General features: G+C 39.3%; 1 protein-coding gene across 1 annotated transcript in view; it reads right to left on the bottom strand.

The window, feature by feature from the left end:
• Window positions 1-26,048, bottom strand: part of Np (serine protease notopleural) — a 64,877-nt gene extending 38,829 nt beyond the window's left edge. The window contains exons 1-2 of the mRNA XM_089735516.1: window positions 25,748-26,048; window positions 11,428-11,736 (exon numbers count right to left, since the gene is read on the bottom strand). Coding sequence (XP_089591642.1) covers window positions 11,428-11,656 — 229 coding nt within the window. The 5' untranslated portion in view covers window positions 11,657-11,736; window positions 25,748-26,048. The remainder of the gene's footprint in view (window positions 1-11,427; window positions 11,737-25,747) is intronic.
• Window positions 26,049-27,849: the final 1,801 nt, after the last annotated feature.

Below are 27,849 nucleotides of genomic sequence, written 5' to 3'. Positions count from 1 at the left end.
CAGTCCCTTCTTCCAACTTCGGGTTCCAGGATGCCCTTCACAAATCCGAGGATCGAAGCAGATGGAAGGAAATCGTACGTGAGAAAATAATGCAGCAAGAGAGTCACGATCCTCAGTAATGAGGAAAGCGACGCGAAGAAGGAGTTCTTTTTTTTTCCTACCAAAGCTGATAGCCTTGAGAGGCTATTTCAACGTAACCTTAACTAGTAGGTGAGCTCACGGGGCTCAAACCGGAGTGATGCAAACACTGACCCTAGCAAGAGCCGTGCTTCGCACAATCTACCACCGGATCGGAAACGCGACCCACTGAGAACATCCGGCGAGAAACTCAGTGGGCTGTGTGTGATGAAAAAATCACAGTTGCCCGGTTTCCTATTGTGAAACCGTTCAATGAATGCACCACTTTAAGCAAAAGCATTGACAGTAGTCATGATGTAGAAAATAAATAAGACCAACGTTTTTCTTTTTTCATTCTACGACGGAACCCAAAATATTGAGAAAGCGTTCAAAAATTCAAAACAATCGTTACAAAAGTTCTGAACGTTTTCTTGATAAAATTCTTTTTGTATATTAATTTTCGTTTGTGCATATCCAAATCGGATGTGAATGCTCATAAATTTGTATTAATGTAGACTTCTGAACATTGCTGTAGCGATTGAACAAGTAATTTTTAGTGAATGATTAAAGAGGTCGAAAAGGAATTTCTAGAAAAAAAAAAACGATTCAAAACTTGGCCACACTCCCCTGTCGTTATCCATAAATGGACTTTTTGGCGGGAACGCGTGGAGTGAAGTTGTGTGATTTGTTTTATTTTGTCTATTTAGTGTTTCTTCGGGTTTAAATGTATAATAATGGTGGTTTATTAACCGTTTAATATCTGTGAAAGTGCACAAATGTGGGAAAATGAAACAAAGGCGCTGGACGTATTATTATATTATTAGTATATTATTTATCTCGGGATCCTCCAAAAAGTCCACTGAAAAAATCTTAGTAAATGACCACCATTTTACTGAGATTAGATTTCATCTCATATGATCTCATTTAATTTCATCCCAGTTGATTAATGTCTCAAATTAATCATTTTCATTTCATTTCACTCCATAACATCATTTTTCATAAAATTAAGAATATACATTAAAATAAGACATGACTTAAAGGTCTCAGTTACCAGATCATAAAATCTCTTTAAAAAAAAAGTTATCCATAAATGTACTGTGAGATGTCAAACCAATTCCTAAGCGCATTCGACATCTGTCATTCTAAAACGTAGCTATCTCGCTCTTTACTTAACTTCCTTCTTGTCTTTTCCTAATTTATGTGCGTGTTCATATTAAGTAATGCTTATCAATTAATTAAGTGCTTTAATCCATATATGAAATGGTACAAAATACTCACGATTGACTGAAACTACTCGCGTGTCAACTATCGTAATATGAAAAGTAAACTTTTCTAAAGTGCCAACACAGGATGTCTAGACAATTGGAAACATCATATGTAACGCATTAATCAAACAAACTTAATTTTATTAAGAAGACGTTTAATTTTCACTAATGACGCTAAAAAACATATTGAAAATACTCGTGCACCATATGACGGTGTTATATGGCAGTAATTTTTCCTGGAACACCAACAATAAACAGAACCTAGTTTCCCATAGATAAGGTTTATAATCGAGTACTCTACATGCGAAAACGGAAGGGGTGGTAGTTAGTACTCAGAGATCCTAGTAATCTATAATCAACTAGTAACTGCAGCAAATATAAAGGGTGAATGTCACCGCTCAGCTTGCGACGTCAAAATGACACAAAATGGCTTTAAGCACCAAAACCAGACAGCGCATTGGTATCAATCTGTGCGGGCTCAATCAATATTTTAGGCAAAAATCAGTAAGCTGGTTAAAAAAGGAACTATTTACACTACTGTGAAAATATGGGGGAAAAAATAGCCACCCATCTTAACACTTAATGAAGAAGTATCAATAGTGTCGTAATTAAGATCAGAACGCACGAATAATTTGAAGTAGATAAAGATGCTGGTATCGCCTTTGACCCTACGAGCTACCACCACAAAAGCTAGAAGTTAATCATGCGTGGAGGGAAGGAGGAATCTCAATAGAAATATAATTGAGGAGATAGTAGTATTTCTACAGAAGAGTTGAAGGAATATTGTTGAATTAAACTAATATTTAATAATATAAGTTTTAGGTTACTTATAAATGGAAAATCTGTGTTAGCTCACCGCCAGTTGGCAGCGTCCCCAGAAGGCTGGCAGCATTTCCACGCTGGATAGCAATGCTAATTCTTTGTGCAAAATACGTACCGGCCTTCTGGTCTCGCGAGGCCTCAAATAGTTTTTTTTAAGGTCCTTAAAAAAGCTTTTAGCAGATGGACCCCAGGGGCCCAAAGTTTCTACCCCAAAAGGAACAAAAATGAAATCTTTTTGAACTTGAAATAAAATTCACAAAAAAAATAAAAATAAACTATAATATGTCCAAGTTCCGCTTTCACTCACGACCAAATGAATTTATAGTATTTTATGATCCCAAATTTCAACAAATAGGCAGAGGTTGCATCAACTTAAGTAGATCCTTAAGGTTAACGGTAAAACGGAAGATAATCACGTAAGATCACTCTGACCTAAATTCCTGAATTTTTACGACAAAATTACAGCATAACCAAATTCGCTAAACCAACGTCCGTCGTGAAACTCAAAAGTCTGCATTAAACGTAAGTGATTCACACGTAGTCAGGTCGTCGACCCACTTGTCTGTCTGAATAAATAATTAAAGAAACTTCTATGTACATATAAAAGTGGTGTGGGCGAACGCGAAATGTTACATAAAATGTAGACCAATGTTTGTATGTGCGTATCGTCATATGTTTCAACTTTCAATAGTTGAATTTAGTGGAGAATGCGCTAGTAAGGACCAAGTCCAAGGGCAGACTTTTTTTATTTCTAAGATGGAAGCGATCGGAGCAAGTCACCGTCGTCGCCCTAGACACGTCCTTACGGATCCATCAGATCCAATAACTCTTGCACCTTTAGCTCTAACACTGGGAGTAGGCTTAGGGATCCCGGTCACCGTACTCGTCAAACTCGGCAAAGAGTTCGACGTGCAACCTAACCTATGCATCAGCCCGCTGAGTTTCTTGCCGCATCGTCTCAGCGGGTTGCGATTCCGATTCGGTCGTAGATTCATTCAATTTATTCTTCGGAAGCGCTTGGGTAGCTGTTAGCAAATCGCACCCCTCCTGGCTGAGCCTTTGCTCACCTAACTGTCCTGGTGAAACTGGAAAGGCCTCCCTCAAGATTCAATAGGCGTGTGGCAAAATTTCGAGTTTTAATATCATATATATGATTTTATTTTTATTAAAACTTTTACGAAATTTGATATAAAAACAGCGTAAGCCTTGAAAAGAAATAACGGCTGGTTCTTAACCCGCTTTTCCGCACGTGTTCCCAACCAAGTCTAATATTACACATGTGGATGGAAAAGTAGCCTGAAATAAAACATTTAGAATATTGTCACCGAGAGTTCGTGGTCAGAAACGTCAAAAAAAGAAACCTAGTCGTTAAGGCATTTTCCGTGTGGCATGGCGCAGTTGTCTGACCTAGTTGTAATCATTTAAGTGAAAGTGACACTAACAGCCTCCATTTTACGAGGATTTCGCGTAAAAGTCGTCCTTTCAACGCCTTGATTTATCAGAGTGCACAACTAAAAATATTATATCCTGATTTCGGGTTGTTGACGTGGTTGATGGTGATCCTATTAAATTTGTAGTGGAGACTTTGGTAAAAAAATATAATAATATGTAAAATTAAATTACGAATAAATCTTAGAAAAGAAAAGCAGATGTAGAAGAATATTTTAAAAGCATTGATTAAAATTATTTTATATCTCAATTCATCTGGTCGAATTCACTTCAATTCCAAGAGAAATATTATTAAAAAATAACAAAAACCTATGTATGAACGATCTGTAAAGAAAATTTGTATCATATTAAATTATAATCAAGCATGCTCTCAATTGACCGTAATCTAGGGCTCTTCACAACAGGACAACCAGAAACTGATAAGCATACTTTAAATATGTTCAAATTTATACAAATGTGAAAATATCAACATCTACATTATCTCAAAAAAACAGTTCGCCTGAGTGCTTTTGTTGTTGTATATTGAAGACTATGATCTACAATTTAGAGCACTGTTTCCTGAGGTTCCCAATCGCCGTCCCTGTTCTCTATTAGGAAACCATATTCAGACAGTAGTCCTTCGTAAAATCAACAATTAACTGTTTTTTTTTGTTGACGAAACTACGCTCACTAGTGCTTTTTTCTACCGACCGCTGGTAGCCTAGGGGCTATTCTGGCTATTCACGGACTGGTAAATGAACTCACGGGCTCAACTTTAGTTTAATAATACTGGCTCTAGTAAGAGCTTCGCTGAATTCACAACCCTCTGAGAAGATCGGCTCCATCAGATCCAACAACCCTTGCATTAGACGCCTTCCGCTCTAACACTAGGAGTAGAGACCCCAGTAACCGTACTCGTCGAACTCGGCAAAGAGTTCGACGTGCAATCTAACCTAAGCATCAGACCGTTGAGTTTCTCGCCGGATCTTCTCAGCGGGTCGCAATTGCGATCCGGTAGCAGATTCATTCGCGAAGCAGCTACTCTTGAGTTGTTAGGTCTCCCTTGGAGGCGCTCGGGTAGCTATTAGCAAATCCCGCCCCTTCTGGCTGAGCCCTTGCTCGCCCGCCTGTCCTTGTGAAACTGTAAAGACCTCCGGGTCACCAGTAAACCCACAATCATAAAAAAAAATAAGATCGGTAAGAAACTCAGTGAATTGGGTCTTTGGGATTGGCTTTAAGCTAACCAAAACGTGAACTTCGGTTGAAAGGTGAGGTCAAAAGTACATCCACACAGACGTCCACTATATTGTTTCAGTTGTTCTTATCCCGAAAGTTGTGGATGCATCTCAGGCATTGCCTCTACTACACGTGATTGAAAGCACGGCAAAAATATTCTTGTAAAATACTTTCGCTCATGTCGCTAATGTAGACAGTTTCGAAATTTAATTAAAAATATCTAAAGCGACCACTGAGGCGTGAACAAATGCGTACGACCATGCAAAACGACAATTTGTGCCGAGACAATATCACGTCATTCGTCGCGTGTTTAGCTTTGACATCCACTAAGCTATTCGGCGACCAAATCGATTAAAATCTATGTACATAAAAATGAATTGCTGTTCGTTAGTCTCGATAAAAATCGAGAATGGCTGGACCGATTTAGCTAATTTTGATCTTGAATTATTTGTGGAAGTCCAGAGAAGGTTTAAAAGGTTTAAAACTATGAAAATGTTGGGAATTAAATCAAAATAACAATTTCGTTTTTCCTTTTATGTCCTCCGTCGGACGGATTTCTTTTGTTTGTTTAAAGTTTATTTTATACATAAGTTTAAGTCTTTTATTTGTCGATTGAGGCACTACGAAGCCTGCCGGGTCAGCTAGTATTTAATACAAAAAATAATAATTCTTTGTATAAAATTCTAGATTTATTTTATGAGCGTGTAACACTGAAGATAATACTGAATCTACGTCCTGTATATCCTAAAATTCATTTCGCTTACGGTGTTGTTTAAGCGAATTTAAAGATACAGACAAAAGAGAAAAGCGGAAGATAGGTGTCCAGTCAGAGTCGGAGAGCGAGCGGTAATCAAGCAATTAACAAATTAAAGAGGACGTTGTGGCGGGTAGCCATCATACAACGCAAGATATTTGACAGACGCCTGAATCTCGCTTACGACATTTTCAAGATAAAGCGCATATATACAAGTTCCGAACAACAACATTCGGACCGTCGGTCTACCGAGCAATATCACCCGCTCGGTGGAAGATCTTCCCTTTGTCGCTTAAGCCTCCACAAAACGTTGTCTTCGTAATTGAGCAGCACAAAATAGAGATTATTTAAATATCTACTTAATTTAAAGTATTGAAATATATTTCATTCATCATATCAGGCTTGATTTGACTAGAAAAATACTTAATTGAAAATATATACCACTGATTTCTATAAATTAAATACAATCTCTACGGAGACACAAAATGTGTGACTGTAAAATTCAAATGACGTATTATGATTATAAAAGAGTTATCCCAAAGTTTAATTTGTTCATACATTTAAGTTTACCGAAATTTAAGCATCTCATACTGTCTGCCTTGAGATTTGTTAATTAATTATAATCAATCTACCCAGTGTTAAGTAGTTGAGGAAATCCATAGAAACCGCAACTTTATTGTCACTGTCCACCATGGTCGAAGTCTCAATTGTATTATTATATTGAAGAGTAAAAAGCTATTTGGCTTAAGCGACATTTATCTTTGTAATTAAAGGTCCTTTTTATTTGGTATTAGTATCAACAATTCGATGTTTTTGAACTTCAATTAAGTTCACCGAAATAAAATAGCCAAAAAAAATGTTTAATAATTTTTTTATAAATTTCAATCTTTAAATTTGGCTCTCCTGTAAAGTTGCAAAAATGTCGTTTAAACCATTTAGACTTTAACCCTTCGATATATTGTTGTATATCACGGCTATTCTACCCTTCAAAGCGAAACGCATTCTTGTTTCGCAGCCAAGCTAGACAGTAAATCCTTGCAGTAATGCCTTAGGCATTATGTCCGCCAATGTAAATTTTACATGAAGTGTAATAAATAAATAAATAAATCAACGTTATCATGATGTATCAATATAGTGCTATATACTAAAGAATTTCTAGATATAACTTAAACAATATTTACGGCTTAATTTTGCGTACATATTTTTCTTTTTTTTTAAATTTCGGACATATGAAATTTATTTATTTATTAGGCACAAAATACACATCACAAGTTAAAAAGATACATAAAAACACAAGTAAAAAGAAACAAAATCTGGCTTGCAACATAAGCCATGACTGCACGACTAAGTAAGACAAAGTGCTTTTTGCTTTTTCGTCAAGAAAATCCAATAGAAGCACATAATCAGTATACATCGCCTGTGCCGTATGTCGTTTGTGGGCGTTACAGCTAATGCGCAAAATTAACGACGTACCGTACTCACTTACGCTTTCGAAGCTTTCGTTTCCAAATACATTTACAATTTTAACGTCGAAAGCGTAAAGTGAGTTGTCACTTTTTTCAAGTCGGAAATATTCTATGGTGCATTCGTGGTCCAGAATTTATTTCGTTTCTCTGAACGCGAGATTAAGAGATGAAAAAAAAACGAAACTTATATATGACTAGTTGACCCGGTAGACTTCGTAGTGCCTCAATCGATAAATAAAAGACCGACGGGGGAGACATCAAAGGAATCTACCGGTAACCAATGGCGCAAAACGCTAGAGAGAAACCATATTCCCTTACGTTAGCATTCTACAATGCTAACGGACTCGCGCGGCAACGCGATCAAATTTACGAATTCCTCCGCGACAATCTTGTAGATATTCTGCTAGTGCAGGAGACCTGCCTGAAGCCCTCGCGTCGTGACCCGAAAGTCGCGAATTACGTCATGGTTAGGAATGATAGACTCACCGCCTCCAAAGGCGGGACTGCCATTTACTATAGGCGGGCCCTGCACGTTGTCCCTCTCGATACTCCCTCGCTCTCACATATCGAGGCGTCAGTGTGCCGTATCTCGCTGACGGGACACCAGCCGATCGTCATCGCATCCGTTTATCTCCCCCCGACAAGCCCCTCCTGAGCAGTGACATCGAGTCACTATTCGGCATGGGAGACTCTGTCATCCTGGCAGGCGATCTATGTTGCCACCACACTAGGTGGAACTGCCACCGTTCAAACATAAATGGTAGGCGTCTCGACGCGTTTATAGACGACCTTACCTTCGAAGTAATCGGTCCCCCAACTCCAACATGTTATCCGTATAACATCGCGCTCCGTCCGAGCACTATAGACCTGGCACTGCTGAGGAACGTAACTCTGCGCTTGCGTTCCATCGAAGCAATGTCAGAGCTCGACTCAGACCACCGACCTGTCGTTATGCAGCTCGGTCGCCCCCACAACCCAGTCACAGTTACGAGGACCATGGTGGACTGGAAGAAGCTGGGCAAGTGCTTAGCAGATGCCGCTCCACCAATCCTCCCCTGCGGCCCGGATTCAACTCCATCCATTGAGGACACAGTCGAATCCATAAACATCATCACGGATCTCATCTCTTCCGCAATCATAAGATCCTCAAAAGAAGTCGATGTGGAGGATAGCTTTCACCGCATCAGACTGTCCCCCGAACTTAGGAACCTCCTAAGAGTTAGAAACGCGGCAATCCGGGCCTACGATCAACTTCCCACACACTCAAACCGGATTCGGATGCGTCGTCTACAGCGGGATGTAAAATCTCGCCTAAGCGACGCCCGAAATGAGAATTGGGATAGTTATTTAGAAGAACTCGCGCCCTCTCACCAAGCATACTGGCGACTAGCAAGGACTCTCAAGTCCGAAACTACCGCTACTATGCCTCCTCTCGTACGCCCTTCAGGCCAACCACCGGCTTTCGATGACGATGACAATGCAGAGTTGCTGGCCGATGCACTGCAAGAGCAGTGCACCACCAGCACACAATACGCGGACCCTGAACACACCGAGGTAGTCGACAGGGAGGTCGAGCGCAGATCTTCCCTGCCACCCTCGGACGCGTTACCCCCCATTACCTCTGACGAAGTTAGAGAAGCGATAGATAACCTTCAACCTAAAAAGGCACCGGGCTCCGACGGCATCCGCAACCGCGCGTTAAAACTCTTACCAGTCCAACTGATAACAATGTTGGCTACCATCTTAAATGCCGCTATGACGCACTGCATCTTTCCGGCGGTATGGAAAGAAGCGGACGTTATCGGTACACACAAGCCGGGCAAACCGAATAATGAAACCGCTAGTTACCGTCCGATTAGTCTCCTCCCAGCGATAGGCAAAATTTACGAACGGCTCCTTCGGAAACGCCTCTGGGACTTCGTTACCGCGAATAAAATTCTAATAGACGAGCAGTTTGGATTCCGCGCCAAACACTCGTGCGTACAACAAGTGCACCGCCTCACGGAGCACATCTTAATAGGGCTAAATAGGCGTAAACAAATCCCGACCGGCGCCCTCTTCTTCGATGTAGCGAAGGCGTTCGACAAAGTCTGGCACAACGGTTTGATCTACAAACTGTACAACATGGGAGTGCCAGACAGACTCGTGCTCATCATACGAGACTTCTTGTCGAACCGTTCGTTTCGATATCGAGTAGAGAGAACTCGTTCTCGTCCCCGTCATCTGACTGCCGGAGTCCCGCAAGGCTCCGCACTCTCCCCGTTACTATTTAGTTTGTATATCAACGATATACCCCGGTCTCCGGAGACCCATCTAGCGCTCTTCGCCGATGACACGGCTATCTACTACTCGTGTAGGAAGATGTCGTTGCTTCATCGGCGACTCCAGATCGCAGTAACCACCATGGGACAGTGGTTCCGGAAGTGGCGAATAGACATCAACCCCACGAAAAGCACAGCGGTGCTATTCTAAAGGGGTCGCCCTCCGAATACCACTTCGAGCACCCCACTCCCCAATAGGCGCGTAAACACCTTCGCCGTTAGCCCCATCACTCTCTTTGATCAGCCCATACCGTGGGCCTCGAAGGTCAAATACCTAGGCGTCACCCTCGACAGAGGGATGACATTCCGTCCCCACGTAAAAACGGTACGCGATCGCGCCGCGTTTATACTAGGACGACTCTACCCAATGCTTTGTAGACGAAGCAAACTGTCCCTCCGTAACAAGGTAACCCTCTACAAAACTTGCATATGCCCCGTCATGACGTATGCAAGCGTAGTATTCGCTCACGCGGCCCGCACCAACTTGAGACCCCTTCAGGTTATACAATCCCGATTCTGCAGGATAGCCGTCGGAGCACCATGGTTCCAGAGGAACGTGGACCTCCACGATGACCTGGAGCTCGACCCCGTCAGTAAGTATCTACAGTCGGCATCGCTGCGCCACTTTGAGAAGACGGCACGACATGAGAACCCTCTTGTCGTGGCCGCTGGAAACTACATACCCGATCCTGTAGACCGAATGGTAAACCGTCGACGTCGCCCAAAGCACGTCATCACGGATCCTCCTGATCCATTAACTGTGCTTTTAGGCAATACAAGCACCGGTCGCCGTCCTCGTCGAATCCGTCGCTTGCGACGAAGGGCCCGGCGAGCGAATTAACCCACAGACACAGCCCACTGAGTTTCTCGCCGGATCTTCTCAGTGGGTCGCGTTTCCGACCCGGTGGTAGATTCTGCGAAGCACTGCTCTTGCTAGGGCGGTGTTAGCAATTCTCCGGTTTGAGCCCCGTGAGCTCACCTACACAAGCTAGGGTAAGCTGAAATAGCCTCTCAAGGCTATCAGCATAGGTAGGGAAAAAAAAAACATGAAAGTAATAACAAAATTGTTATTTTTATTTGATTCCTAGCATTTTCATATTTATCTTCCCTTTTAAACCTTCTCTGGGCTTCCACAAATAATTCAAGACCAAAATTAGCCAAATCGGTTCAGCCGTTCTCGAGTTTTAGCGAGGCTAACGAACAGCAATTCATTTTTATATTATAGAGATATATAGATTTTCTGTATGTTAAAAATACAAACAACTCACTTGACTCGTTTGGAATTTAATAAAATTATTTTGTTTGTATTCTGAGGTAGAGGTCATTTTTTTTTTTAAACTTAATCGATCGATATTGGTGTTATTACAAACTAAACGAGTGTTTATTTGCCAGACATCAATGGTTATCGTTCTGAAGATGTCATCGACCCCGTGACAGCTGTTATTTTAATGTTATACATTGCGTGCATTCCATAGCTGCATTTTTTTGCAATTGTATATGATACTTTTGGAGTCGATGTATACAGGCGTAGTCACTACATAGTATAAAACAAAGTCGCTTTCTCTGTCCCTATTTCTGTCTGTCCCTATGTATGCTTAAATCTTTAAAACTACGCAACGGATTTTGATGTGGTTTTTTTATAGATAGAGTGATTGAAGGGATATCGGTAACCGAAGGTATTAAAGGCTTTATTCGTAGAACCACAACCGTCCTACCCTTAACACCGTAAACCATTTTTTTTTATTGCTTAGATGGGTGGACGAGCTCACAGCCCACCTGGTGTTCAGTGGTTACTGGAGCCCATAGACATCTACGACGTAAATGCGCCACCCACCTTGAGATATAAGTTCTAAGGTCTCGAGTATAGTTACAACGGCTGCCCCGCGCTTCAAACCGAAACGCGTTACTGCTTCACGGCAGAAATAGACAGGGTGGTGATACCTACCCGTGCGGCCTCACAAGAGGTCCTACCACCAATCTACCAAAAGTAAAATTAAAGTACTTAAATATTAAATTACCTTGCAAATAATCCATGTTCAAGACGACACCGGCCGCCGCGTATCCAAAACCGAACACGATTTGAAAGAACAACAATAAAAATGTGAAATTCATACAGAAAACACGAAAATTGTTTACGTAATTATTGATAAGACACTTCTCGGATGCATTCCGTTCACTTGTATGCGTGCTAATTGTTTTACGTGCGTTCGGTTGGCTGTTCGGCCAAATGCTTAAAGGTGGGCCCATGTTGCGTGCTGTCTCCTAGTTCGTCTCCGCTACGACTGTTGCATTTTCGCCCCGCTGTTTACTTCGAAGCTCCGTTGATCCTGTAACAAATGAAAAGCTTATTAAGTGATATTCGTTTTCCGCGAATCACAGCATATACAATCAAAACTATTATATATATACTTTATGACAAATATTTTTTTTGTATGGAAACTATGGACATCTTTTAGCGAATGCCCCTAAACTTATATGTTGTTAAAGTTAAAGCATTTAATTATTGTAAAACTAAACATAGAAAAAAAAAACATACAAGTCTTTATTTGTTATAAACAAATTAATTAAATTTTATCAATTGGTGTTTTCTGAAAATTACAAAATCCTTCATTCAAAATAAAATATAGGATAGTTAATATGTTACTGCCATCTACAGGAGCAATGAAAAAGTAATCGAAGTGGAGCCATCTAGTGGCTGACGCCCGTAAACATTTTTGTTGAGTGCTTGAGTTGCTTATGTTTAACTAATTTATGTGTATTAGCAGCCGAGGATAGGCAAGGGCTGGCGCAGTATAATCCAGGAGTTATTAAAGGGGGCCACGAATCTCAGCGTTGAGGATTATCGACGCAAGATGGAGGAAGTTTTTGCCGGAATACATTACAGCTTAGGTGGTCGCGAATGACTGAGGTGTTATTCGTCGACATTGATGAACAAGCTCTCGACCCACCCGGTATTCAGAGGAGCCCATAGACATCATTGCGTGCATGCCACCCAATTTGAGACGCCAGGTCTTAGTCACAGTTGCATACAATAGCGGCCACATTACAATAGCTATCGCACGATGCATGCTGGCATGCATTTTGAATTTTTTTATTGCATAGTTGGGTGGACGAGCTCACAGCCCACCTAGTGTTAAGTGGTTATCGAAGCCCATAGACATATACAACGTAAATGCCGCCACTCACCTTGAGATATGAACTCTAAGGTCTCAGTATAGTTACAACGGCTACCCCACCCTTTAAACCGAAACGCATTACTGCTTTACCGCAGAAATAGACACGGCAGTGGTAACTACCCGTGCGAATTACAAGAGGTCTTACCACCGATAGGATACATGATTACCAATACCGTAATTATGACCCATAAAGCTTTTAAAGTTTGGCCAATTTAGCAACCTTTACGCTTCAAGCCTTCATCATCTTAGTAATGAAACAGCACGCCGATCCTAAGGACACGAAACTAGTTTCTCCGTCGGGATAAGTAACGGTGTTACAGGAAGTCAACGGTACAGTTATCACGGCCTGCCCTCCGCAACCGGTGTGTCGTGTTCGCGTCTGGGCTGCCATTTAATTGGACGGCTCGTGAAATTTATTCGTTTTCGCTTCAGCCGTTTCCTGTCTATTTATTAGACAAAAATATGCGGTTCTTATAGACGGGGGCTGATGAGATCACGGTTCTTTTTTAAGCTGAAGTTCTTAACGGGGTTATATAATTATATACTTTGAAACTGTGCTCCATACAACGGTCCACACACAATCGACGAAACTTTGATTTTTTTATTACTTAGATGAGTGGACGAGCTTACAGCCCACCTGGTGTTAAGTGGTCACTGGAGCTCATAGACATCTACAACGTAAATGCGCCATCCACCTTGAGATATAAGTTCTAAGGTCTCAGTATAGTTACTCTCTAAATGGTTCTGAGCTCTAAATGGCTTTTTTGCTTTATAAAACAAAAGTCCGACCTCGCGTGGAGTACTGCTCCCGCCGCTGAGCCGAGGCTCCCAAAATACCAGCTACTTCCTTTTGACTGCACATAGAAGAGGGCCATTTGGATTGTCGACAATCCCATTCTCACGGATCGTTTGGAACCTCTGGGTCTGCGGAGGGACTTCATTTCTCTCTATATTTTGTACCGTATGTTCCATGGGGAGTGTTCTCATTGCTCATGCTCTGAGGAATTGTTTGAGATGATTCCATCATCTCGTTTTTAGTTCATCCATACTACCTAGAACTACTGCGTTCCTAGTACGTTTTCAGAGGTCTTTTTTGCCACGTACCATCCGACCTTGGAATGAGCTCTCCTCCGCGGTGTTTCCCGAGCGCTATGACATGCTCTTCTTCAAACGAGACTTGTGGAGAGTAATTAACGGTAGGCAGTGGCTGGCTCTGTCTCTGGCATTACTGAAGTCCATGGGCGACGGTAACCACTCACCATCAGCACCGATGCTCGTCTGCCTACAAGGGCAATAAAAAATATATAAAAAAATGTCCTATCTAATTACAGTCGTAATATGCTCCTGCTAAACAAGCAACCGCTGGCTATATTATTGTTTTCAAAATTTTGGGAAAGAGCTCAGGGTCTAATTGGTCTTAAGAGGTTACCGGAGCTCATAGAGATTCAATCACATTAATAACGCCGCCAACCTCGGGAATAGAGTTCTAAGTCTAAATTTTGCCCAATGGATGGCCAAACCGAAACGCAATAAGGAATTTACTGCTTCACGGCAGAAATAGGCGGAGTGGTGGTGATACTTACCCGTATTCCTGTCCTAGTGAAACTGGAAAGGCCTAAGGGCCACCAGTAATCCTTCAATCATATAAAAAAAAACCTACCCGTGCGTACCCTACTCACAAGATGCCCTACACAAAAATCTGACTCATAACATAACTTATAATATTAACGATTGATCATCATTGTTAGAAATATAATAGTATTTACTAAACTTCAAAAAATAGATTCAATAAATATAGAAAAAATCTATTAAGAAAATATTCGCATTTATTGTTGTAACATAGAAAGTCTTATATCCATTCTCTGGCATTAAGAGCGTTACAGCCCTACTTAAGGCTTACTAACGGTGTGATAATTTCCATAGCGGTACTTATAATCACATTACTTTGTAGCTAGACATAAAATTACTTCCATAATTTGCGTCACAACGCCATTCGAATACCACGAATAGTTTTCAGACTTAGTGGAACTTTTTTCTAGTGAAAAAACCTAGATTTTTTAAAAAAAAATTTATTGCTTAGATGAGTGGATGAGCTCACAGCCCACCTGGTGTTAAGTGGTTACTGGAGCCCATAAATATTTACAACGTAGGCGCGCCACCCACCTTGAGATACAAGTTCTAAAATCTCAGTATAGTTACAACGGCTGCCCCACCCTTCAAACCTCAATCAAGAAATTTCTAGAAATTGTCTTTATAGATTGATAATTTCATTAATATTCTCAGTCCGTTTAGATATAACCCGAGTCATTATTTTAAGATGCTCATTTTCCTACCTAGGACTGGTAGGTCGTCGCACGCGACCAATTGTTTTTTTTTTAATAAAGCTCTTAAATGACCACGCGTTGATGTCTTTTATTAGAAAATTTGTAGTTCAACTTAAATTAACACGAACACACGTTGTTCGAGATAAAAGCTAACACGGATAATACGACTGACCCGTGACCAAAACATTAAAGAGATCGGGGTATGAAGCTTAGACCTAGTTGGCAGACCATACATTTAACCAACTAGTCACGAATGTGCTAATGACTATGAGCCAAATAGAACTGCTAATACAATGTAAGCACATGTCGTGTGGACAGAAAATTATATATGTATAACGCCTCGATTCTGTGCAGTAGACATTACCTTTTTTGGCTTAGATGGGAAGACGGGCTCACGGTCCACTTATTATTAAGTGGTTACAGGAACCCATAGACATCTACAACGCCATCACCCACCTTAAAATATGAGTTCTAAGGTCTCAGTTTTTTCAGTACAACGGCTGCCCCACCCTTCGAACCGAAACGCATTACTGCTTCACGACAGAAATAGGCAGGGTAGTGGTACCTACCCGTGCGGACTCACAAGATACCCACCAGTAATTACGTAAATTATAATATTAGCGGGTTTAATTTTCATTACACGACGTTATTGCTTCACCGACTCGACATGTGAACATTTGCTTAGTACGTATTTCATTAGAAAAATTGGTACCTGCCTGCGGGATTCGAACACCTATTCAGCGACATCACTCAATACGAATGTGACGGGCGTCTTATCTTTTAGGCCACGATGTCTTCAAATTGTAAAAGGTACACTTGATGTAAAATAAAATCACTGCGTTGATTCGTCGAAGAAGTTAAAGACTATTACTGATATAGAGTTCCTCAAGCGCACCCAAAAAAACACATTTGATCGTCATGTAAAAGACATCAACGCATGTTCCTGATTTTACACCATTTGGTGACGTTAATAAGCTATGAAACATATGACCAGGTGAAATCCTGATTATAGATGTTATTTATGGAAAGAGCCAAGGTTATCCTGGCCTAGAGGATAAGAGGTCCCGGTGTACTCGTGTTGAACGATGCGACTAATGGTAAATGCCAAGATATAAATTCATCCCGGGAAAGGTCAATCATTCTTCCTAACTGCAACATTAATGCGTGTCAAAATCACATTCGAATGCCAATTGGGATAGAACTATCTAACCCCAAACTCTACCACTCTAGAGAGTTGAGATGTTTCAACGCATTTGCAACAATATCCAGACTTTAAGTCCAAGTTTGTTTTCTAACTTACTTTTTAAGCCTTTTGTGAAAGTTTGAAACGAGTTCAAGCAGTTAAGGATAAAAATGTAGAGTGTTTTTTCATGTAACACCAACAATGTATTTTACTGTTTGCCTTAATGCACTGTGCTTAAATGTATTTTTTTTGCGTGGATAAAGATTTCCATGCGTTGTTCGAAAATTAAAATTACATAAATATTTATTTACTAGCTACCCGCCCTTGCTTCGCTTCGGAAACATTAAAACACACATGAAACCAAAAAAATAAAATAAAAAAATGAAAAAAAAGTAGCCTATGTTCATCAGGGACAATGTCTGCTTCTAATGGAAAAAGAATTTTTCAAATCGGTCCAGTAGTTTCGGAGCCTATTCGAAACAAACAAACAAACAAATCTTTCCTCTTTATAATATTAGTATAGATATATTGCCTTTCACTCTTCAGTCTTAAGACAATTTTAACTCTATTAATTGATTTTTAGACCAAAAATAAATCACATACAAAAAAAAACAGAAAAATATCAAGTTTCTCGAAAGCTTACCGGGTAAACAACAAGTAACGAATAATTTGTTCTTTTTGTTTCCCTGCCTAAACTGGTTGCCTTAGAGGACTATGCCAGCGTCATCGAGGAAGCAGGTGAGCTCACGGGGCTCTACCTTGAGGACGTTGCTAACACTAGCCCTAGCAAGAGCAGCGCTTCGCTGAATCAACCACCGGATCGGAAACGCGACCCACTGAGAAGATCCGGCGAGAAACTCAGTCGGCTGTATCTGTGGGTTAATTAGCTCGCCGAACCCTTCGCCCGGTGACCTGTGCTTGTGGTACCTAAAAGCATCGTTAGTAGATCGGGAGGATCCGAAATGACGTGTTCAGAGCGACGTCAACCGTTTACCATTACGATAGGCAGTGGGTTGACTCTACCCCTGGCATTGCTGAAGTCGTAGCCGTATGTTCGTCTGCCTACAAGGGCAATAAAAAAAAACCATAATTTGTTCATGAACATTTTTCAATATTAAGGTACGGACTGGTAAAAAATAATAATAATGATAAAGACCTGGACTATTTGAACCTGGCGCACGAGGTGACCGACATGTGGAGTGTGGTATCTACAGAAATAATCCCGGTAGTTGTATCGGTGAATGGTTTGGTCCCTAAAAGCCTCTCAAAACATCTCGAGAGGCTTGGTCTCAACAAAAAGTCGGTGGTGGCCCAAATGCAAAAAGCAGTCTTGCTCGACAATGCCCGTATAGTTCGCCGGTTTCTCTCCCAATAGTCCCTAACGCTCCGGCCGATTGTTGCCCACCTCGCCGGAGTGTGTCCTGCCGTCTTCCCAGGCGAGGCAGTGTTTAATACACAATAATAATAATACACGATTACTGAGGCCAGGACTTATCGTGGAGCCGCAACGTCATCTTGTCTATTCGAATGGCGCGCACAGGTCACCGCGTGTCCTTTGATACGTCAGTCCGGCATTCGACCCGCCCACGGCAACTTTCACACGAACCAACCTTTTGTGTGTTCTCGTAACGGTACGCGCGACTGGCACACATTACAGACAACATACTAATGATTGCTTACCGAACTAAGTTTTTCACTTAGGATTCATTTAGGTGTGTGCGTTTTGACAAACCGCAAATGTAAATTTGTATAATTTTAAGAATTTTTCGAAGCGTGAATCTGTTAAATTTGTCGAACGGAAGATATTTTAGTTTTTTTTTTATTATTGAAAAAAATAACCATTGATTTTAACGTAAGTTTTACCCATATTGAGACGCGTAATTATTTTAAATAAATTAAAACAACTTTCAGTCTAGAATATACGCTGTTGTTAAATTAGGATAAATAGTTAAGACGCTGGAAGTGATACATTTGCACAAAGATACTGCTATCATCTTCTAATCATTGTACGCATTGAGATAGAACCTATTTTTATTTTTTAACGATTGAAGTATTACTGGTGGCCGGAAGGCCTTTCCAGTTTCACCAGGACAGGTGGGCGAGATAAGGCTCAGCCAGGAGGGGTGGGATTTGCTAACAGCTGCCCGGGCGCCTCAAGAGCAATTCCTACGCGAATGAATCTACTACCGGATCGGAATCGCAACCCGCTGAGAAGATCCGGCGAGAAACTCAGCGGGCTGATGCATGGGTTAGGTTGCACGTCGACCTCTTTGTCGTTCTCTCTTTAACTTCGACGAGTACGGTTACCGGGGCATATTTTAGTGTTTATACAGAAGAACTATTACTATTTCTTTATTAGTACATCATATGAACTGTATCGTTGCTAAATGAAATACCAAATATAGATACAGCACACTGAGTTTCTCGCCGAATTTTCTCAGTGGGTCGCGATTCCGATCCGTTGGTAGACTCTGCGAAGCACTGCTTCTGCTAGGGATAGTGTTAGCAAATTCTCTCGAGTTGAACGTGAGCTCGCATACCGATTCGGGCGTACCTGGAATAGCCTCGTAGACTATCAGCGAACAGTATGGAAAAAATACATTAAAATTACCAAAAAAATAAAAATAAAACAATTTGGAGCAAATACACATTAACCTATCTGTTAAGCAATTTATTATAACATTACTTATTGTAAAAGCGTTTCTTCTCTGTTTTTTCAAGCTGTATACGGGCTGTAAGTTATTGGTTTTATGGGAACTTTTCTAAATATGATAGATACAGCCTTGAGTTTATAAATAACTTATGTATTGGTCTTCATTACGTCAAGCCATCAGGGATACGGCTGCGCAACATTAATTGCTAGACTAAAAGTGTTTTTTTTTATTGCATAGATGGGTGGACGATCTCACAGCCCACCTGGTCTTAACTGGTAACACTGGTTACCGGAGCCCATAGACATCTACAAGGAAAATGCCGCAACCCACCTTGAGATAAGAGTTCTAAGGTCTCAGTATAGTTACAACGGCTGCCCCGCCCTTCAAACTGAAACGCATTACTGCTTCACGGCAGAAATAGGCAGGGCGGTGGTACCTACCCGTGCGGACTCACAAGAGGTCGTACCACCAGTATTTACGCAAATTATAATTTTGCGGGTTTGATTATTATTACACGATGTTATTCCTTCACCGCGGAATTCTATCGTGAACATTTGTTAAGTAGGTACGTGTCTTAAATAGTAGGGCAAATTGGAGTACATTAAATTTTATTGTACTTACTTTATATTAAGCATTAAAGCAAAAAGTATTAACAACAGGCGGTCTTATCGCTAAGAGCGATCTCTTCCAGACAACCATTGACCACGGTGTAATTTTTTTAAATTTAAACATTAACAAAATGTTAATATTGCTATGATAATCTAACTACAAGCTGTTTTTTATTTATTAAATACATTGTCTTGTGAGATCCTTAATCTTGCCAATTTTTTTTGGCTAAATCTCACAAGGCAAAGGGAACAAGATACTTAAACTGCTAACAAAATGAATATCGAAATAAAATAATTTCATTACCATATCATTATAATTTTTAAATGCACGAATCGAAATAGCTTGAAAATCTCGCTTTGATTTTACAAAAAGATAAATCTTGACATTTTCGGAACGTTATTATCCAAAATGCTGCGGGTAATAATAAGCTCATTTGCATTACGAATCAAGGCATCGGTGGTCGAAATTCGCATAGCAGCATTTCTGGGTCTCGAGTTCGACGTCCGATCATTTTAATGATTCAATGATTAACGTTACAATGATTTGACATGTAACGAGTTAATGATTTTGAGTTTATTATTCGCATTTAACGGCCGTCTGGTGTAGTGGTAAGTGACATGGTCCCTCCACAAGGGGGTTGCGGGTTCGAATCGCGCCAAGGGAAGATATTTGTATGATAAATATAAATGTCTTTTCCAGGGTTATGGATGTATATTAAATATATGTATCTGTATAATAAAAATCTTACATTTATTTCCGTTATCTGGTACTTGTAACACAAGTTCTTTACGAACTTATCACGGGACCAGTTAACGTGGCGTGATTGTTAGTAAATATCCCTTTATAATTAAAAAAAAAAAAATACATCAGAAACGGCTACAAGAGAGTTTTTTGTTTGATTCTGAGTTAATATGATAATTTGTTGGAGTAGGCTAACCGGTAATTGTTAACAAGAGGTAAAAAACAGCTTTAGGATAATTTGTTTTGTGATATTGTTGATAGTTTGATTAATTAAAACGGTCACCCAATCACCATTTGGTAAAATAATAATGACTAATCCGACGGTGGCTGCGCCGCCGTGAACAACACTATTATATTATAACACTAGAGATCCCGCAGTAGTCGAAATTCGACTATAATTAATTGGAATTGTAAGTTTGTACACTATTATGACTGTATTTTATACTTCTATAATCACAAATTTCGCCAAGGCTACACTATAAAAAAATATTAATAAAGACAAACAATATTTAATCTATTCTCAATTTGACAACAGACGTCAAGAACAAAAGTTTGACAATAAATAGTATGCATGCGTGTGTGCGTCAAATACATGGTATGTAGTGTGTGTAATGTTTTCTTTATTGATTTAATGTATATTTTATGCATTATTTAAAAAAAATGTTAGTATTGTGCACTTCTTCTCTATATTCTCTATAAGTGTGGAAAATTTCATAGTCCTCCGTCCGCGCAATTTTCGTAAAAAGGGATACAAAGTATTTGCTTCACGTATTAATATATGAATACTAGCTGACCTGGCAAACGCTGTTTTGCCATATATAAGAATTCTAGGGAATTTCTAGTGTAGAAAAAAAAACTAACTTTTTGTAAGTGTGTAAGGATGTGGAAGTGAGTGAAAGAAGCATGTAGCGCTGTGAACGATGAGGGAATATAAAAATAACGAAAACTCATTCCACCACATAATGCATCATTATAACAAAAAAAAATTGTCCAAATACAAAATAAATGTTAGGAGTGGACCCATATTAGTTAGGGGTATAAAAAATAGATAGTAGCCGATTTTCAGACCTACTGATCATGCATATAAAATTTCATAAAAGTCGGTCAAACCGTCTCAGAGGAGTGTGGTAACTAACATTGTGACACGAGAATTTTATATATAAGATAACGTAATGACCCGGGATTAGCAGTGAAATGAAAGATATGTTTTCTTAGAGTTCTAATTACGTCTTTAACTCGTAATGGATAGCTCAATTTTTTTTAATCATACAATTAGTTCAACAAAAATATAGTAGAGATCGCGAAAATTTATCGAGAAAATTGGGAAAATTGTATTTTCTTATGTAGTGAATAGACATTAGAACGAATCAATTGGGCCATCTCCAACCTCAGAGCACTGTCCATACATACATAAGACAGATAATGCCATAGTCTCTGTTAGACCAGATACTCCAAATTCAAATCAGGAGTCAAACGGAAGTAGGAGATATCAGAGAGTCTCGATCCTTAGACGGAAACAGTACTACAACTGACTTCTATTCTGTGCTTTGCCAAGTCTTAGTCAGTTGACAATCGAACCATAGTCTCTGTTAGACCAGATACTCCAAATTCAAATCAGGAGGCAAACGGAAGCAGGAGATATTAGATGATCTCGATCCTGAGACGGAAACAGTACTCCAAGTGACTCCTAATCTGTGCTTTGCAAAGTCTTAGTCAGTTGACAATCGAACCATAGTCTCTGTTAGATCAGATACTCTAAATTCAAATCAGGAGCCAAACGGAAATAGGAGATATTAGGTAGTCTAGAACCTGAGGTGGAAACAGTACACCAAGTGACTTCTAATCTGTGCTTTGCAAAGTCTTAACCAGTTGACAATCGAACCATAGTCTCTGTTAGACCAGATACTCTAAATTCAAGTCAGGAGCCAAACGGAAGTGGGAGATATTAGATGCTCTCGAACCTGAGACGGAAACAGTACACCAAGTGACTTCTATAGGTAATCTGTGCTTTGCAAAGTCTTAGTCAGTTGACAATCGAACCATAGACTCTGTTAGACCAGATACTCTAAATTCAAATCAGGAGCCAAACGGAAATAGGAGATATTAGGTAGTCTCGAACCTGAGACGGAAACAGTACACCAAGTGACTTCTAATCTGTGCTTTGCAAAGTCTTAGTCAATTGACAATCGAACCATAGTCTCTGTTAGACCAGATACTCTAAATTCAAACCAGGAGCCAAACGGAAGTAGGAGATATTAGATGCTTTCGATCCTGAGACGGAAACAGTACTCCAAGTGACTTCTAATCTGTGCTTTGCAAAGCCTTAGCCAGTTGAGGATCGAACTTGTTTTTCATATTAATCACACACTGAACGCCGTTATATATAAAAGAGAGCCAAAGATTCAAAGATAAAATAGCTATTAAAAGTAACTTTGTAAGAGATTCGTTTTGATAAATATCAAAGGTTGAATTATGAACAGATATGCTCTATTGTGTGCAAATTAGTGTACCCGTAATTTTTGTTCCAGTACGTTTCTTACCGTTTTCCGAACGGTCATCGTTCTGTTGTATCATGAACCGTCTTTTTTTTTTAATTGACTATTTTTTCTACACTAAAGTTTATTTATTTATTTATTTATTATTATTATAATTGATTTTGTTTTAGTCCGAGATAGTAGTTATTATTTTTATTTAATTCTAGTATACATGAAATGTTAATGAGTGTAATATGGATGCAAAATCTGAAGTAAATGAAATAAATAAGTAAATACATAAATAAAATTCCTTAGATGAGTGGACGAGCTCAAATCCCGCCTGGTGTTCCGTGGTTACTGGAGCCCATAGACATCTACAACGTAAATGCGCCACCCACCTTGAGACATAAGTTCTAAGGTCTCAGTCTCAACGGTTGCTCCACCCTTCAAACCGAAACGCGTTACTGCTTCACGGCAGAAATAGGCGGTACTTACCTGTGCGGACCAAGAGGTTCACCAGTAAAAAATTGAAGTTCAATTGAATTTGACCTGGTTTAAGTTCTAAGGTCTCAGTCTCAATGGCTGCTCCACCCTTCAAACCGAAACGCATTATTGCTTCACGGCTGAAACAGGCAGGGTGGTGGTACCTACCCGTGCGGACCAAGAGGTCCTACCACCAGTAAGCAGTTGGATTTCAATTGACCTGGTTGTTTCTAATGATCGTAACCCCAGGAGACTAAGGAAGCCAAAACACAGCTATGACAGTAGAATCAGAGTTTCTAACATCGACAATCGTTCTAACTATGAAAGCATCAAGACCTCAAACACGTAAGAATTTAGCACAAATGTTAATTACACTTTATATTATTCAAAAGGATTTCTCAAATCAAAATTCGATCGCGTTTCAAAGAGAAAGTAGATTTAAAAAAAAAGAAAACCACGGATGTTCGAAGCAATGAAATTAAAGTACCCGCATCTGAATTTCTAGATTAATTAAAGCATTGCATATACATAATGTGTAACTAGTATAGGGTCTGCGTGATTAACCATTTTGCGCTAATCAGAAAAACACCTTTAAAACTACTACAGTAGAGCTCACTATATTTTGACAGGTACAATAACTCGGCGCTATGTACTTCGATACCAAAGTTTTGCGTCAGTACCAAAATGAATATAAAACAGTTCCATCTCAATGCGTACATTAATTAGAAGATGATAGCAGTGTCTGTATGCAAATGTATCACTTCTAGCGTCTTAACTTTATCACCTAATTTAACAACAGCCTATATTCTAGACTGAAAATTATTTTAATTGTTTGTTAAATTTAAAATAATTACGTATCTCAATATGTGCAAAACTTAAGTTAAAATCAATGGTTATTTACGAATTAAATGAGTCCGATGCAAATTTTTCCATTAAAAAAATGTATTAAAGCTCTCTGCTCTGCTTTTACAATGTCACTGAACTTTCACGACTTGCAAGTCGACTTATCTCTGTCCCCGATATATTTTGCCATAAAACCTTATAAAATGAGGCTGTGTAATCGAATATCCCTGAGCCGTGGGTAATAAAGAAAAAAAAAACGAAATTCAATTAACCGCATAACGATCGTAATTTCGTAATGAGAAAAGTAATTTTAATTTATTTTCCAAGTTCATTAGGGTACATATAAATCGATTATCTTCATTTTATTGTCTTATATTATTAATTAATTTTAAAATAAATAGCTTAATTTTAAATTTATATTGGAGTTAATACATAGACTGACTGATTAGTATTGTTCATATTGTCATGCAAGAGATCTTATTTTTAACAGATTCTGAGTCGCGTAGTGAAGAAAAAAAAGTAAGTTATTGTGTCGTAAAATATATTCGTGAATATTTTTCAGACAGAGCTGACAAGGCTGGCAATACTGTTGACGATTAAAACATTTATTTCAAACTAGCTGACCCGGCAGACTTCGTAGTGCCTCAATCGACAAATAAAAGACCTAAACTTTTGTATAAAATAAACTTAAAACGAACAAAAGGAATCCGTCCGACGGGGGACACGTCAAAGGAAAAACAAAATTGTTATTTTTATTTAATTCCGAGCATTTTCATATTTATCTACCTTTTAAACCTTCTCTTGACTCCCACAAATAATTCAAGACCAAAATTAGCCAAATCGGTCCAGCCGTTCTCGAGTTTTAGCGAGACTAACGAACTACAATTCATTTTTATATATATAGATATATATAGATAGATAAGATATTCGTTGAATAACTCTTGCCTGGCGTCGGTAATAGGATTGCTCGTAAAACCTTAAGTGTTTTATTTCGAAAATATTTATCTTAATTTTTTTAGAAATATGTACAATAAATTATCGACATTTCGCATCGCATACTTTAAAGCATCTGATAAATAAACTAATTTATGTTTTAACAGAACAGAGTGTCACCCGTAAAATTCGAAATAAGAAGCGTATATGAATATTGATCAAATCATGAATCCGGTTTTTGTTATGAAAAAAAAAATCGGTCAACGGCTGCCCGCCAGCGTTAGTTCGGATTCCGTACGGGACCGTATTCCGATCATTTCACTGACCTACATTCACTAACAACGGAACAAGACCGTAGAATAATCACATTGAAACTTCATTAAACAAGACGACCGTATTACGAAAAAGGTCTTCAAGAAGAAAAAAAACTGTTTTTCGAAATTTAATTTTTTTTACTTTTATTTGGCTGTATTTTATTAATGTCTTTGCAAAGAACGTTTGTTTTAAAAGTATGACACAGGACGTGTAGGGGCGGGATAACGAAACAGGCTACCGTTTTATTAAGCGTGGTTTATTTCTCTCGTGCGGTCGGGCGCGCTAGGAAGAGCAACAACCTATGATTGCAGGGCCGTTATTCCTGTCTCGGTTGAGAACTGATAAGTGAAAAAATAACAGGTTTCTCTCTCAATAAAACCATCGAAACAAATCGCTAAATTTCAACTATCTATCTGTCTATAATAACTCTATTATCAGAATAATTTGTCGGATACTGCATCATTTAAAATACCACACATCTAACGACACAAAATTCAGATACATAATACACATTAGTAACAAAAAAAAAATATGACAAGACATTTCTATTTCTAAAAAAAGGTCGAACAAAAACGGTGCATTAGAATCAATTAAAAAAATCACCTGCTTAACGGACACCAAGACGAGTGCTCTCACAATCACAGTGAACTCATTATCCACCGGCACTGAGGATTTAACAGTTATACGTACTAAAAAAAAACTAATTAACAACTCATCGAACTTACAAACTAATTCGATTCCAAAAGAAAAAATACTAAATACTTTTGATTTTGACAGAACGCGAGCGCGCGCTTTTTTTTTTCGTTTTATTTTTCTATAAGTTCACGGTACCGGCACAGGCGTGCGCATGCGGAGCCTTGACCGCTAGAACAGTGCGGTCGGACTGAACGCGGCGACTTAATGCGCCCAGCAAGTCAAGCAATGTAAATTACTTTCTCAACAGTTACTTTTCGCTTGGATGCACTTATTCCGGTCGGCTCTTTCCTGGCCGCGCAGAAAGGAGCTTATCGGTGTTTTTTTTTTATTGCTTATCTGTGTGTACGGGGCACGTTTTTTGTAGCTCGAAAATAAAAAAAAAACATTTGACTACGCTTATCTGTGACTCAATTTTGTTTTTCGTAGAAATGACGTGAGGGTCTAGAGCTATCCGATCCTCAGTTAAATCCGAGAAGTAGGTCACAACACAAATATGACTTACAAAACAGTTTATCAAAGTTGAGCCTTTTATAATAGCTAATTAATAATGGGGAATTAGTACACGGTAGTGCGTATTTATTTCATACGTTCCGCTCTGAAGAGTGGGATGGCTCTTACGCAATACAATTCGACCAAATGTCTCAAAATGGGTGGCCACATACACTTAGTGATGTCTATCTTGTGGGTTTGAAGGGTGAGGCAGCCGTTGTAACTATACTGAGACCTTAGAACTCATATCTCAAGATGGGTAGCGGCATTTACGTTGTAGATGCCTATGGGATCCGGTAACTACTTAACACCAGGTGGGTTGTGAGCTCGTCCCATCTAAGCAATAAAATATAAAAATCAGCCCCGATAATTGCTTAACACCAGTTAGACAGTAAGCTCGTTGTACCTCTATACAGTAAGTACAGTAAGCTTTTGTAGCTGAACTAAATAGTACAAAATAACTATAAACAAGTTAAAAAAAAATTTAGTGATAAAAAAAAACATATTATCATAAAATACACAGGATGCTGGATGTCAATTATTATATATATGTATTTTATTGACAGTTTTGGTAAAAGTACATAGACTTTAAAAGAATGGATTTATTCATGAGCTCGTCCATCCGTCTTAGCGATAAATAAATAAAAGAACCGAATGATCATTGTTCTATACTCTTCGTATATACTTTTTTTTTATTGCCCTTGTAGGCAGACGAGCATACGGCCCACCTGATGGTGAGTGGTTACCGTCGCCCATGGACTTCAGCAATGCCAGGGGCAGAGCCAAGCCGCTGCCTACCGCTACTGTGTTACTTATAATATTTTGTATTCAAGTTTTTTATTTTATTTTTTATTGCTTAGACGTGTGGACGAGCTCACATCCCACCTGGTGTTAAATGGTCACTGGAGCCCATAGACAACTACTACGTAAATGCGCCACACACCTTGAGATATAAGTTCTAAGGTCTCAGTATAGTTACAACGGCTGCCCCACCCTTCAAACCGAAACGCATTACTGCTTCACGGCAGAAATAAGCGGGGCGGTGGTGCCTACCCGTGCGGACTCACAAGAGGTCCTACCACCAGTAAAAAAAGTTTCACAATATTGGCTATGTGTATGTGCATTACTATAATTCTCATGTTGTATTTGTTATTTTAGCTGTTCTACACACACTCATCACTTTTAATTATTATTCTCATAATCCTCTCGCAGGTCTGCTGGAAGAGATTTCTTAAAGAAATAAGCAGTGCCTTTGTACATAATTTTCCTATTACTCTGTACTATGTCTTCTTTTTTGTGTGTACATAAATATATAAATAAAAGAAGTTGAGTAATCAAGTTCTTCTATTCGATGAAAGGTTCTTTGACTACCGGAAATTAGGGTTTGTTTCAGGACAAGGAGCGTGAGAGACTGTATGCAGAGCTATCCATGGACGAGAGACCCTTATAGATAGAAGAGCTATCCTTATCCTATATCCAAGGAATGCACCAACACATACACGCCTTACTGGCTCATAACA

The sequence above is a fragment of the Bombyx mandarina genome, chromosome 02 (assembly GCF_030267445.1).
Source record: "Bombyx mandarina strain Sakado chromosome 02, ASM3026744v2".
Taxonomy (NCBI): Eukaryota; Metazoa; Arthropoda; class Insecta; order Lepidoptera; family Bombycidae; genus Bombyx; species Bombyx mandarina.
The sequence above is the reverse complement of the archived record's forward strand: the minus strand, read 5'-3'. Positions and strand labels throughout refer to the sequence as shown.